Source organism: Botrytis porri (genome assembly GCF_014898465.1).
Source record: "Botrytis porri strain MUCL 3234 chromosome Unknown BPOR_006, whole genome shotgun sequence".
Classification (NCBI taxonomy): Eukaryota; Fungi; Ascomycota; class Leotiomycetes; order Helotiales; family Sclerotiniaceae; genus Botrytis; species Botrytis porri.
In genome coordinates, this window is record NW_024066080.1 from 1,060,283 (window position 1) to 1,074,828 (window position 14,546).

The 14,546-nt window shown below is 39.2% G+C and overlaps 3 protein-coding genes across 3 annotated transcripts; all 3 read left to right on the plus strand.

The window, feature by feature from the left end:
- Positions 1 to 836: 836 nt before the first annotated feature.
- On the plus strand, positions 837 to 3,288 carry EAF01_004846 (uncharacterized protein). The gene is made up of 4 exons (XM_038913100.1): positions 837 to 1,509; positions 1,570 to 1,714; positions 1,768 to 2,303; positions 2,353 to 3,288. Exons 1-4 carry the CDS (start codon positions 1,476 to 1,478, stop codon positions 2,949 to 2,951), a joined length of 1,314 nt encoding a protein of 437 aa, XP_038771186.1. The 5' UTR covers positions 837 to 1,475; the 3' UTR covers positions 2,952 to 3,288.
- A 1,958-nt stretch (positions 3,289 to 5,246) lies between these two features.
- On the plus strand, positions 5,247 to 7,892 carry EAF01_004847 (uncharacterized protein). The gene is made up of 3 exons (XM_038913101.1): positions 5,247 to 5,275; positions 5,353 to 6,193; positions 6,265 to 7,892. Exons 2-3 carry the CDS (start codon positions 5,880 to 5,882, stop codon positions 7,265 to 7,267), a joined length of 1,317 nt encoding a protein of 438 aa, XP_038771187.1. The 5' UTR covers positions 5,247 to 5,275; positions 5,353 to 5,879; the 3' UTR covers positions 7,268 to 7,892.
- Positions 7,893 to 11,598: 3,706 nt separating this feature from the next.
- Positions 11,599 to 12,180, plus strand: EAF01_004848 (uncharacterized protein; the record flags this gene model as incomplete). The annotated part of the gene is made up of 1 exon (XM_038913102.1): positions 11,599 to 12,180. The coding sequence occupies one exon, from the start codon at positions 11,599 to 11,601 to the stop codon at positions 12,178 to 12,180; it is 582 nt and encodes a 193-aa protein (XP_038771188.1).
- Positions 12,181 to 14,546: the final 2,366 nt, after the last annotated feature.

The window sequence follows — 14,546 nt, forward strand, 5'->3', positions numbered from 1 at the left end:
AAGTTGGAACTCTACAACCCTACAACCCTTCCCTCGATTGTGAGACGGCGTAATCGGCATCGTTCGGTTTGAACTTCTGTAACAATCTTTAATCTTAAACCTTATATTCCTACTTAATTCGGTGGATACTGGAGAGTCCATATCAATCCCATAAGGATTTCTTGTCCAAGGCTCGGACATACACACGCGTCCAGGAAGAGTAGATGGTTTGTGAGTCTCTCTGCTGCGTAGAGCAAGTAGATTATCTAAAGTATGACAGATCATGTAATCAGTCGGTTCTTCTTCCTCTGAATGGTGGCTGAGATCTTGTATCATATGCTGAGACCTCCAGCTCCAGGCATATCGTAAAAGGCTGATTAGTAATCTCGATTCTCCACATCCGTTATACGATGCTGCTCGATGGATTATGGATGTGTGCTTGGGTTATTGGTTGTTAGTTAACTGATTTACAGAGTGAAAGACACGGCAGCACAGCCGTGAGTATGAGAAACCTAGATATCTATCGTCAAACGTTAGCAGAGTATCTAAAATATGCTTTCACCCACGGAGAGGTTGATGTATGATGCCCCTCTTCCCTCTGCCCTCTTCCCTCTTCCCCCTTAGAAGACTCCTTACTTCGCACACCCACCCCACTGTAACGATTATTTTCATATGCACTTATTATACTTCCATTATGCTAGCAAACAAACGCAGCGAAGACTACTTTTTGCCTAGTATGCAGTGGTAACGGATGATTCGATTAGTGCTGAGATATTAGCTTCCCTCACTAGCCAGGGTGAACACATCATGATCCATGCACTAATAAATCCGTTCAAACCACCATTCAGCCCATTCAGCCCACTCAACCCACTCAACTCACCAAAACCCACGTTGACAACCAAAAAAAGATTAACCATCTCCTCCAGGGCATTCATACATGGGCTTATTTTATTACATTCGTTTCCATGTCCGTTCACATAACAAATCACATTACATCCCCATCCATGGCAATCAAAGAGATAATCCAGAAGAAATTCCGACCCCGTCTCCCACCGTCTCTCCCTGCAGATGCCGCCATGTACTAATCTCGCTCGCATTCTCCCTCCCCCTCTCCCTCTCACTCTCACGCTCACTCTCACGCTCACTTGCATTTCCCTTTCATTATTTAAAGCATAGCCTTGTTTAGGATTGGATCTACCACTGTTGCAGGCTTGCTTTTGCTAGAATTTTTAATCATAATCATATCTCCCTGCATCTGCCAATTCGTCTGGTCTCTTACACATTCCTTGGCTTCACGTCCTGCATCCTCCTTAAATAATAAAGCTCCTCCATACCCTCCTTGCGCATTCTTGGGACCGACGAACATCTGCTCGTGTTTTCGTATATCCAATCTTTCCAATTCCAATTCAACATCAGTTGAAAACGTCTCCTTTCTTTCCCATCGAACTGTCGAACTGTCGAATTGTCGAATTTGCGTATATCGTCCTTCAAATACAATGGCTACAAACGGTACCAGTAGGAACCCTCCAAGTACTATTGATCTCTCTGCCATTGAATCGAGAAGCATTCACTAATTCGTCTCATGTACAGCTCCCTCTTCTGCCAATGAAGAGCAGAACAAATTCTTCGAAGATTTCGGCGTCTGGAAGGAAGCTCCTATACTTATAGGAAGCACCAAATTTACACCATTGCCAGATGTTAAGAATATCATGATTACGGGAGGAGCGGGGTTTATGTAAGGACACATTTGTTTGCGCAGCACAGAACGGACTTTTAACCTTTTGTTAGTGCGTGTTGGCTGGTACGACATTTGACGTTGACATACCCCGATGCTTATAATATTGTTTCTTTCGACAAGTTGGATTACTGTGCTTCATTGAATAACACCCGGGCACTCAACGACAAGCGCAATTTCACCTTCTACCATGGTGATATTACAAACCCATCGGAAGTTGTAGACTGCTTGGAACGATACAACATTGACACAATCTTTCATTTCGCGGCACAATCCCATGTTGATTTGAGTTTCGGAAATTCATATGCCTTCACACACACGAATGTGTATGGTACCCACGTTCTTCTCGAGAGTGCCAAAAAGGTTGGAATCAAGAAGTTCATTCATATCTCTACAGATGAGGTCTACGGAGAAGTCAAGGATGATGATGATGATCTCTTGGAAACCAGCATTTTGGCACCCACAAACCCATACGCTGCGAGCAAGGCAGCAGCAGAGATGTTGGTACACTCTTACCAGAAGAGCTTTAAGCTGCCTGTGATGATTGTACGCAGTAACAATGTTTACGGTCCACATCAATACCCTGAGAGTAAGTCCTTTGGTCAAAGTCGTGAATTTCGTAGCTGACATTCAAATAGAAATCATTCCAAAATTCAGTTGTTTACTTCAACGTGGACAACCAGTTGTGTTACATGGAGATGGAACTCCCACCAGAAGATATCTTTTCGCTGGTGATGCAGCTGATGCATTTGATACTATTCTTCACAAGGGTACAATTGGACAGATCTACAACGTCGGCTCATACGATGAGATCTCCAATTTGACATTATGTTCAAAATTACTCACATACTTGAACATCCCCCACAGCACCCAGGAAGAACTTCATAAGTGGGTCAAGCATACTCAGGATCGACCTTTCAACGATCATCGATACGCAGTTGATGGAACCAAGCTCAGACAATTAGGTTGGGATCAAAAGACCAGCTTCGAAAATGGAATGGCGATCACGGTTGACTGGTATAAGAGATTTGGCGAGAGATGGTGGGGTGATATCACCAAGGTCCTCACACCATTCCCCACTGTTGCTGGTTCGGAAGTGGTGGGTGACGACAACAATACTGTTGTTGAAGAACTCAGAGAAGAGATGGTGGTCGACGCTGATGATAATATGATTTTGGGCAAGAAGAGGAAGTTGAATGGCGTTCCGGGTGGATCAGCTCAAGCAGTGGAAGCATAGGTTATTTTGGTTATAGTCTCTGACTCACCTGCACTGCATTGATTGCACTTCAGCTTCTTGCTTGGTGGCGTAGAAAATGGATTGGTGATTGGTGATTTAAGGGATTGGCTATCGGATACAATTTAGAGCGTGCGTTTTTAATATATTCCCCATGGATAGACCTAGTTGATTGGTGGTACATTCATAGATGATGTTGATGTTGGAAACTTATTTATGAATATTGGCTTGGGGTTTCTGGTTGGATTGAATGGGTTTGGATTGATAAGTATGAATTAGGATATACTTGATCACAAAATAAAAAGATGTCATTTTTTGGAAGAACAATCTTCGTCATTGGGCCTCTCTTGGACGTTGACTATCGAGTGAGTTTCTGGAATATGAAGATCTTTTTCGGACTTGGGTATGAGGGATTGTGTAGTATGGTTTTACTTTTTACTTGGTATAAGTGTGAGGAGATGTGGGATATACTGATCGATAGAAGTGTTGATGCGCGGGGTGGGATACTGCGGTAGTGGTGGTAGTAAGGGGAAGAGGGGGGTGGCTTTGGGGAGTTTGGTTTTTGGATCATATTTACATCTCATCACATTGCATCCTTTCCTTTCCTTTTCTCTTCTCTTCTCTTCTCTTCGAGTACTTTTCCTATTTTTGGTTCTCTGGCTAGATGGGATAGATTGTGTGGCTGTGTGCGAGGAGCTGAATTGGATGAATCGGATTATATCACTTTTGTTTGGGGAGAAAGGGATAGGAAGGGATTGGGAAGGGATTGGAAAGCTTTAGAGACTGGGAGACTGGGAGACTTAGTAAATGTGGGAGAGCGGTGTGTGTGTGTATATATGTAGGTATGGTTGTATATAAGATCTTACATATATATAAGACTCGAAAGCGACCTCGAAGCGATCTCGAAAGTGATTCAATCACATCACTTTTGTAGTCTGGTACTGGTATGGTATAAGACTGGTTGGTTTGGAGGGATGGGAGCTAGTGTTTATTTGAGATGGATGGATGGTTGGGGGTGCATCGTGGAGGTGGTGTTTGTAGATGGGTGGGGAGGTGGTGTTTGTAGATGGGTGGGTAGGTGATGGGTAGGTGATGGGTAGGTGATGGGTAGGTGATGGGTAGGTGATAGGTAGATAATAAGGAAGAAATGAGGAGGTAATGAGGAGATAATAGGGAGAAAGTCATTAGGTTTCTGGGTTCTATTGTTGTGATGAGATGTGATGAGTATAATGAGATGAACGGGATGAGGGTTGTAGTTTGATAGGATGGATAGAATTCGATATGTATGGTGTGAAGACTGCAAGGTGTACTATTTTTGCTATATGGAAATTGAACTTTGAATTGAGCTATGGTTGTGAGATTTTGTATTGATATAGAAAGTTAGTTAGTTAGTTCTAGAGGATATTGTGATGAATGCAGTAATCGGATTGCGGGGGCTCTTGGAGTAGTCGGTGCTGATACTAATGCTATGTTTGTTGATAAATAGACTACTTGCATATATACTCATAGAGAAAATATCGAATTGTCCAGAAATTGAATATCGTGGATATACTATCATAAATATCAGAACTACATTTTACTAAAATGGATAACATAATTTATATACAAGTAAATCATATCACTTAATAGATTACTTAATTTACATAAAAAATCTATTTATATATAATTATATACTTTCTTTATTAATCAATAAAATTATTCAAAAATCTTTTTTATAATATACAATCTTTCAATCGTTTTAAAAATCTAATTTTTTTCTAAAAATTCTAAAAATAATTTAAGTTATTAAAGAAAGACACTTTTTATAATACAAAATATAATAATTTCAAACCAAATGAACTTTTTTTTAAAAAAAAACTTAAATATTATAAATAGTTCATTTTGATTATTATTTTTAACAATTTTTTCTTTCAAAAATAATAATCAATTATTAAAGCAAAAATATTAAAAATAATTAATTTTAATGTATTTTCAAGTGATTCATTTGATGATATAATTCACTTATAGTTATATGAACTACATTATATAAAACTTCATTACTATACTAGATTCAAAGCCTACCCAGATAATCCAATTCCAACACCAAGGACATGGACATGGAGTTTTGGTGAATATCAATGGCCATTCTATATACCTAGTACTGTTTGCAGGTAACCAATTGGATGATTTATCAACGGTCAATGGGGTTTCTGTAACTTTGGTAAAATGCTAATGGAACGATCCGTACATTGGGTTCCGGTGAAATTTACCTTTCTTGCTCCGTATTTTGTGGGTTTTCCGCTGTCAACCTTTTTGGTTCTCTCAATAAGATAGGCTGGAAAAGCGTGGTAAGTACAGAGTACTATACTAAACACTGGCACTTTGATTTGTATCTTTGGTAGAAGCTAACTCATTAACTAACTAGGGACCGCTACGAGAACGACGGAGGTAACTGAAGTGAAGATAGACAAAAGAGCTAGCTGGCTGGCTATGCTATCTAGGTGCCTAGGTAGTAGCTAGCTAATGCATTCCATAGACCTCAAATAGGTCACCGCTTTCGATGATCGGATCACAGGACAATCTTTGGTAACTTCGCGAAGTCTTGGTGGTGGGAGTACGGAAAACGAAGTACCGTGCCATCTTTTGGGTTTGGGTCTGGGCGTGTTCATTGGAACGCGCGGATGCTTTTCCGGGATTGCGATTTCGATCTGGGTGCGTTTTGTTTGTTGATCTCGGAAAACGAGCTGGTGAGGGAGAGTAGCTTGGTGTTCAGTATCGCATCTATCTGCATCGACTTTGTATACAATCCATTGAACCAGAGGAGACGGGAGCTCGGGCGAATGCTGGTTTCGAGATCGGCATACATAAATATTGATAATCCAATCGAAAGATAGCAACGACGAGTCGATACACCATAACATCATACGGCACACAGGGTGGCGGTTGGACTGAATGGTAATTTGGAGAAGGAAAAAGTCAATGGGAGCTGTTTGCACCAATCCCAAATCAATGGGGGAGCAAGTGGAGGAAGGAAATGACAGAGGAAATGGTTCACCAGATGAGAATGAGAATGTTCCTGAAGACTTGAGAGATTCGGATAATGGTAATGGTGTCCCGCTGATACCAGACGACAATGATGAAGAGGAAATGGAAAATGATGCGATTGCTGCGAGGGAAATTGTGCAGAAGGAAATTGAAGACCTTAGAAAACGGGCTGCTTATACCAAATCTGTTTTTCATCATGCTCAAACGGATCGAGATACAGTGTGAGATCCTTACTTGTTATTTTTTATATTCTCTCTATAACTATTTGCTAATACTTTTTCAACGTTGATAGAAATTCCACTCGCTCCCTCTACGATTCAGATGTGGTATATTTACAACAACATGGTCGAGTTTATGTAGGAGATTATTATATGCCAATTGATGAGGAAGAACTGGATCGTTTACGCATCATTCATCAAATATATCTCCAGATCTTCGACAACCAACTTACTACCGTGCCTCTCCAATCTCCGACTCGCATTCTCGATATTGGAACAGGAGCTGGTGATTGGGCTATGGGAATGGGTGATCTATGGCCCTCGGCCGAAATCATAGGAACCGACATCGCCAAAATCCAACCCACAGCCGTTCCCTTCAATGTGTTTTTCGAAATTGAAGATGCGGAAGAAGAAGGTGGATGGACGTGGCCTGCTAATGAATTTGATCTCGTGCATTTGCGGAATATGGCCGGTGCATTTAGTGATTGGGATCAGATATATTCCGAAGCATTCACTCATCTCAAACCCGGTGGATGGATCGAAATTATGGATTTTGATGACCATGCAGCTTTCCTTACATTTTTCGAAAAAGATAGTCCCATGCCGGCCCTTCTGCACTCTTTAGGAGAAGCGGCTCGAATATCTGGACGACCACGTGGAATTGCACATCTTCAGCCGGAAAAGTTGGAGAAATTGGGATTTGTAGATATAGAAGTTAAGGAATTTGGGATTCCGATGGGTCCTTGGCCAGATGATAAAACGCAAAAGACGATAGGGAAATTATGGTTGGTGTCGATGTTGAGCTCGTTGGAAGCGTATACGTTGCGATTGTTAACGCAGGCTTTGGGGTGGGAGGAAGAAGAGGTTAGGAGGATATGTGTGTCGAGTGGAGAGGAAATGAGGAGGGTCAGTTTGGATGTTGAGAGGGCGAGGGGGTTGAAAACTGTGGCGAGGGTTTTGGTGGGGAGAAAACCGGAGTGGCAGGTGGATGCTGATGCTAATGGGGATGGGGAAAGTGTAGTGACGGAAACTCGGACGATTAATGGTGATGGACATATAAAATTGAATGGCGAATAAGTTCGCTCGCATGCATACTACTTCGTCTACTAGTGTAGTCGGTAGTCAAAAGATCTCATTTCATCTATCTATCTATCTATACTGTACAGATCTGGGAGGCATTTTGTATTTGGGTCATGATTACAGTCTTCTCATTCTGGGTGGATTTCTCCTTTTCAGCAAGCATGCAAGCGCGGCATTTTGATGTTAGAAAAGTATTTACTTTACTTAACTTCATGATTGGAACTTAGAAGACGAATTACGATGTTAAGAAAGAATAGGCTATGATGATGGGATGGGCAAAAATTGATAGGGTGGGCTGTTTATTAGCTTGGTGGGAATTGGATTGAGAGGAGAGGAGAGGAGAGGAGATGAGATGAGATGAATTTGATACAGCATTTTGGAATTAGGGTTTAGGTTTTACAATAGATACCCGGCAATAAGAATCACTGTTTGTATGTGGATGGTTTGGGTGGTTGTTTTGGTTGTATGGATGTTGGTTCTTGGTTCTTGAATGTGAATTTTTGGTGCTGTTGATGTTGTTGATGATGTTTGCTTATTTCTTGTTTTTGGTGCTGTGAGTGTGTATACCTGGCTGGGTATACAGATATCGGTCGTTCGCATCTATGAATTGAGATTTTGCTGATTTATTCAGAGTTGTTGTGCTTAGTTTGTATGATGAGAGACTCGCGAGATGCGAGTGTTAGATGGACGGGTGGATGTTTTTCTCGTTTGTATAGATTTTATCTTGTCAGCGTTACTTTAGTACTCTTGTTCACTATGACTTCTTTCTAATACGCATCACACAGTTGAGCGTGGATTAATGTGTTGGTCTTCTTCATTTGGGTTGGTTGTGCGATCGTTCTTGTTTGCCTAGAAGCTTGTATGATATTAGGGGATTTTCCGTGTAATGGTTCTTATTTTCTGATGTCTGGTTGTTTGCCCTTCTGGCGTTTGGATGGTGCTTGTGGTAATGGTGAAAGTGTTCACGGAGGGGAATTTTAGGTGTTGATGATGTTGAATTAGGGGCACTCTTATTAGTGTTTGTGTTGATCTTATTATCATTTTCTTGTTTGGAGGTTATCCACATCTTGAAACTAAGCTTGTTCATGAATTACCTAGGTTACTAAGGGTTTGTTATGAGGCTCTCCCTATTCAGCTGAATATTGTTGTTGTTGTTGTTGTTTAGTATTGTTCTTAGATAGTGATATTCAAATTTTGTTTTACCGATCGATGTCTTGTGCTAATTTTATATATTCATTTTTTTCGGTTTATTCACCAAGGTTGTCCAACCGAAAATATGGAGATCGAGTTGATTAGCTGATCGTTATTCATGAACAATGATCGTTGGTAGTTGATTTAGAACATGAGTGAGGCTTCATCGTTCGAGTCATAATATATGTTTTGGGGCGGCGAGTAGTAAATGATTGAAAAAATGATGCGAGTGCAGTGATTCATTGAAAGCTTTGAGGGAATGAATATATAGGTATATAAGGGTTCCTCCCGTCATTTCAAATTCATTTTCTTTTCTTTATTGCTATTACATGATCAATATATCACTTCAACCCACTTTTTGCTATCATATATACAGCTCTGCTTGCTGTAAAGCTTACCACTGAAGAAGATTTGAGAAGATAGTTGGAAGAGGAAATGTGACTTAGATTCGATGAGGAAATTTTAGGCAATAGGATAGGCAACCATTTTATCATCAACCTGATTTATTGTCATCGCTGCCTTGCGCTCGGAGGCTACATTGATAGATGAGCGACTTGATGAGATTCGGGATATATTGTATATCAGTGACGCAGCTTTACGGCTTTATTATATCTTATCTGCATACACATTATACCATTCACAATCATATAACATCACGATACTCTTACACTACGATTCACAATCTACATCCCGCAAGTAACATCGAAGTAGGACAAAGAAATGTGTGTTGAAACGCGATATAGATATACTGGTTGTGGCCATGTGGCACCGTTTTCGAGTTCAACTTCGGCTTTAACTTCGACTTCGAGACGAAGAGGGGTTGGTGGGATTGTCTTTTGTAAAAACAGTTTGAATAGAGAGGGTGGGATGGAGAGAGGGGGCGAATATTTGAGGGATTTGGAGACAAAAAGAAGAAGATGGTGGATAAAGTGTGAGAGGAAGAGGGGAAGAATGAGATATAGAGGGGGGACTTGTGGGGTTTGTTTTGGGTGGGCCGGGGGGGAGGGGGAGATGAGAGGGATGAGAGGGGAGGGAGGGAAATTAGTGAGTTGGGGAGGAGTATGAAGAGATTGGGGAGAGGTTGGGGTAGGGGAGTTAAGAGTAGAGGGGGAGGATGTAGGGTGCTATGGAGTGAGTAGTCGAGATTGGAATGGGGATTTTGGGTTTGAGATCAAGGGGGTAGATATAGATGGGAAGTTAAATATTGGGAGAGGTGGTAAATGGAGTTTTTGAATACCTACTTACCTCGGTAGAGGAGGTGAGCTGTGATAAATTTATATGAAGAATGTGAACTTGAAGATCTTACCATAAGGGGGGAGGGTCTGGATATTGATGTGGATATTTTATGATGGAAATTGATAATTGATTAAGGTGACTCTTCTGCAAAGAGTTATGGGGAGTTTGGACGCTTTGAGGTACTCTTTATGTGAATTTGTTATATTCTTCTGCCTTTTTCTTCTTCCTTTGTTTTGTTGTTCATCGTTGATATTTTGTCTTCACATGGGAGGTATATTGATACCTGCTTTGCGTTTATAACTAGCTAGCTAGCTAACTGTATGAATGGATAGACGGATGGATAGTTCGTTAGTTGGCTATATAGGTTGGTAGATAAATTTTTCTACCTATTTTACCCATGTGACGTTATGTTATGTTTGCAGTGAGCTAAGATGATACTCAATCCTCGAAAACCTAGATACAGGTCAGGTAGATAGATGTGTTGTATCATCTTGATGGCGATATTAGTATGAAAAAAAAGACATCGGGTTTGTTATTCTTACCTAGGTACTGAGTTAGAATCTTCAGAAGTCGAATGGGAAAGCAGAAAGGGAGACGGTATGGGATGTTTGTGTAACTAGACTAGGTTTTTACTTGGATAGTCATTTTGTATATGTATCTATGTATCTATGTATATATGTTTAGCTTTCTTTCACTTTAGGAAAGAGGAATATCGGAGATAATCTAGGTAGGTGTTGTTCAGATCTTTGACTCTAACCGAACCCAAAAAGACTCTCCACCATTAACTCACAAGGTTTGATTGGAGGGAGAAGAAATGAGAACGGAGAGAATGCGAAATAAATATTCCAAGATTCACTACACGTTTGAATCTCCACACTCCACAAAACTCACAGGCGAAACAAAAAAAAGACGTCCTCTTACCATCCATTTATCTATCTCAAGATCTCAATATTTCCACCACAGTCTCCAATACCAAAACAAAATTCTAAAAATCTAATAGGAGTGCCGAGCAAAAATAAATAAATAGAGATAGATAGATATCAAAGCACCTCGTCACTGGGTGTCGTGTTCGGAACGGGTGAGATCCTTAGTCGCAGGGTAGACGGTTAAGCCAATAGCCAAGTCCATGGAAATGCTTTGATGTAATGGAGAGGTTGGTTTGGGGATATCTTTGTAGGTTAGGGAATTGTGATTTGTGATTATGGCGTTTCTGCAGAGCTGTGCGTGTGGATGGGAAGGAGTTTGATCGAGGGGCATGAGGTTATTCATGGGCTTCGATATCTGGGGGTGTGTGGTTTGTTGCTGCTACCAGCCAGATTTACGGCATGTGTTGATGGATTAGATGAGTATAATTCATCGGATCTATATTCATGGTTTAATAGGTGATTTATATACATACATAAATCTACTTGTTTAATAATTTACAAAAGGAAATGCGCAACCTTTTCGTATCATCATTGAATTATTGAACTAGCTGTATACTACCATCCCATCCTAAGAAGACTTCAACACCGAAAGATCATGCATTACTTCGGCTGTTCCGTCGTTGATGCTCTCGAGATGGCGAATCTTTGAAGTTTTGAGTTCAAGGGTATAGTCACTCGTTGAGAATACCCAGGTACTGACCGTAGCCATACAATCAATTCATCTTTCGCCGGAGTTTTCTACGGCACTTAAATGATTATATCTAATGCGCCTACTGATCGATGTTCAATGTCTTATACAGCTTGCAAAGTCTTTATCAGGTTCATAGTTTCACCAGACGAAGTTCTTTATCCTCATTCATCTTCCAACTTCTACATCGATCTTCTTCATAAAGTCTCATCAAGCCTAAATTCAACTTCACCACACTCGAAATATCAACAACTACAATCAAAAATTCATCCCCTCAACTAAACAACATGTCCACCACAATCCTCGCATCACTTCTCCACAACATCGAAAACTTCCTCGCCTACCTCTTCACACCCCTAAACACGCATCTCTCATCATCCGCACAACAATTCCTCATCATCACCTCCGCCTGCTTCACCAGCATCCTAATTTTCTCATTCCTAAACAAGGCCGTTAACACTTTCGGCGCTCTTCTCACACGTATACTTATTTCTCCCGAAACAATTCTCAACCAAGCTCTCGGAGAAATTGAAGCTATTCCTACATCTGCGGAGACGCTTTTTAGTCAAGCATTTTGCAAATTCGACGCGGTGCGGAATTATAAAACTATCAAAAATGAGAAAGATTTACAAGATTTGCAAGATTCTAAGACTATTATGAAAAAAGAAAAGAACGTTTGGCAACCAACTGCTAAACAGACAAAATATATGCCCATGGCTTTGTATGGGATGTTCCTGACATGCTATTTTGTATATGTGGTTTTGGAGTTTGAAGGCTGGGTGAGGGAAGGGATCCTTGTACTTTCGGGACTGAGTTTGGTTAATGTGGGAGTTTTGAATTTGTTGGGCGGAGCGAGAGGAGGGGGTTAGTAATGTTAGGAATTTTCTTGAGTCTTTTGTTGGTGATTGGGAGGGGACTTGTGTACTGACTGAGATAGGGGTCGAAAGTAAAGGTCTTTTTGTGACTGCTTGAGGTCTAGGATGAGAATAGGGATTATAGGTGTTTCGCCTTTGGATGAAACATACTTGATGATAGAGGTGACCTTTCAATCGTTCAAAGTGACTGGGGGAGGTGTGACCTTACTATTGAAGGGTGTCATGCAATGGATTTCAAGGTTGCTTTGCTGGACTGGACAGGTTTTATTAGGAGACGTCTTCTGAACATACCAGGAGGTTGATGAATATTCTTACTCACACTTCTAGGATTTAGAGCAAACAGAGTGGTGGGAAGGGAAATCATTTCAAGTAGTGGAAGTACTTTGAGATCTTTCAACAAAGCTAACTTTCAATGACTAATTACCAACTTAGGCAATCATATTAAGAACAATTAAACACTGAAATATCATGAACCAAAGTGCAGACCTGCGAACTTTCTAAATGTGGAAAACAAATATGAAAGGCCAGAATGATGGTGCCAGAATTTGTGAATTTGAATGTGTGAAGGTGTGAAAGTAAGACAAACAGCAAGCTGTAGAGCTACCGACTATTTCCTTGAACAACTTATCAACATACTCTTCATGGACATGATTCAACTCTTATAATAACCTCAAACTTGAGATTAAATTTCCAGACAGACAGAAAATGACTAATCAGAATGATTTCATACAAAACCAATTCACCCAACTTTTTCTTATGTAAGAGTTAAGTCGGGTACCCTACTTTCGGGCCACCCCCCTTTTGGGCCACTTTTTACACCAAAAATGGAATTTTTAACTTTCTTATTTATAAATAGAATCTATTGAAAATTTATATATATATAATTTAAGTCATTTTTAGTTTAGCTTAAAAATTTCAGATTTTTAGGAATTTTCTATATTGAGATCTAAAGCTTTAAAATATCGATTTTTAAATTTGTATAGGAATTACATATAAATTTGAAACTTTTATAAAATCTTTAATAACTTTTTAAAAAAAATTATTAAAAATAAACTATAAAATTTTACTATAAATTTATAACATATTTATTTTGAAGGATTCAGAAAAAAAGAAAATCTCCTATAAATAGATATTTAAAAAAATACCCTTAAAATTACAGGGATTATTTATACTATTTTAAACTCATTATATATTATATCTCTATATCTATTAATCTTTTTTTAATTTTTTTTTAAATTCTATATAAATTTAAGTTCAAAACTTTCAAAAAGATATATAGTTGTTTTAAATGGTTGTTATTAAAAAGTTATTAAAGTGTTACGGAGGTACCCGCACCGCAACATGGATTATAAGATAAACCTAAGGCCTTGGTGTTGGGACCTACGAAAACAGCACTGTAGGGACAGTTGAATTAAAGGGTAACTAAAGATAGCGGTAACCGAATAAATAAGCAGTGATTAAAAGATAGGTACCTATCTTTTATTGGCACCTACCCCACAGTAGGCACAGGTTGCACAACGGTTACAGATTAGCTAGTAAGCACAGGTTAAATAAGCGGTAGCCTTACCAGGTCACGAGGACAAGTGTCACGTGAAGGAAAGTCGATTCGACTTGTCGACTCGAGTAGTCGAGTAGACTTGACGATTCGATCAAAGTACGAAGGTCTATATAAGGGAATGGGTTTCATTACAATGTAGAGCTTCGTGCTCAAGAACAATCATTAGTTTCATTACTATAGTTACGAGAATTGCAACCAGTTACCAACCTTATTGAATTCCTACTTGAAGTTTAGTCTAAACCACCTCGAGAGAACTCTAGACACTTCCACGTGACCCTAGAGGCAGCTCCCGTAACATAAAGATTTTATAAAAGTTTCAAATTTATATATAATTCCCATACAAAATTAAAAATCGATATTTTAAAGCTCTAGATCTCAAAACAGAAAATTCCTAAAATTTTCAAATTTTCAAAATAAGCTTAAAATAACTTAAATTATATATATTCAGATTTTTATTAAATTAGATTATATATTAATAAAGATATTAATAGGCTAAAAAAGCGATTTTTGGTATAAAAGGATGACTCAAAACAGAGATGGCCTGAAAGTAGAGTGGTCGACTTAAGACCCTGGCTTATCGCACACTACTCTTTTTCGTGGCAAAATTCCCGTAAAAATGCTGTTTTTCCATATAAATTAATTATTTTTATAATTTTTTAAATATATAAAGAATTGATTTGAAAATTATATATATAAGAAATAACTATATAAAGAATATTTATTTGAAATAGTTCCTTGAAATTATAAGAATCGATAAAGTTATAGGTTTTTAAAGTTGAAATTTTTCAAAATTTATAATATA

What these genes read in the sequence shown, in the direction of transcription:
- EAF01_004846 (XM_038913100.1), top strand. Translation starts at nt 1,476, where the DNA reads ATGGCTACAAACGGTACCAGTAGGAACCCTCCAA. An exon ending in TACCAGTAGGAACCCTCCAA is followed by an intron (nt 1,510 to 1,569) that starts GTACTATTGATC and finishes TCTCATGTACAG; the next exon opens with CTCCCTCTTCTGCCAATGAA. An exon ending in ACGGGAGGAGCGGGGTTTAT is followed by an intron (nt 1,715 to 1,767) that starts GTAAGGACACAT and finishes ACCTTTTGTTAG; the next exon opens with TGCGTGTTGGCTGGTACGAC.
- EAF01_004847 (XM_038913101.1), top strand. Translation starts at nt 5,880, where the DNA reads ATGGTAATTTGGAGAAGGAAAAAGTCAATGGGAGCTGTTTGCACCAAT. An exon ending in CAAACGGATCGAGATACAGT is followed by an intron (nt 6,194 to 6,264) that starts GTGAGATCCTTA and finishes CAACGTTGATAG; the next exon opens with AAATTCCACTCGCTCCCTCT.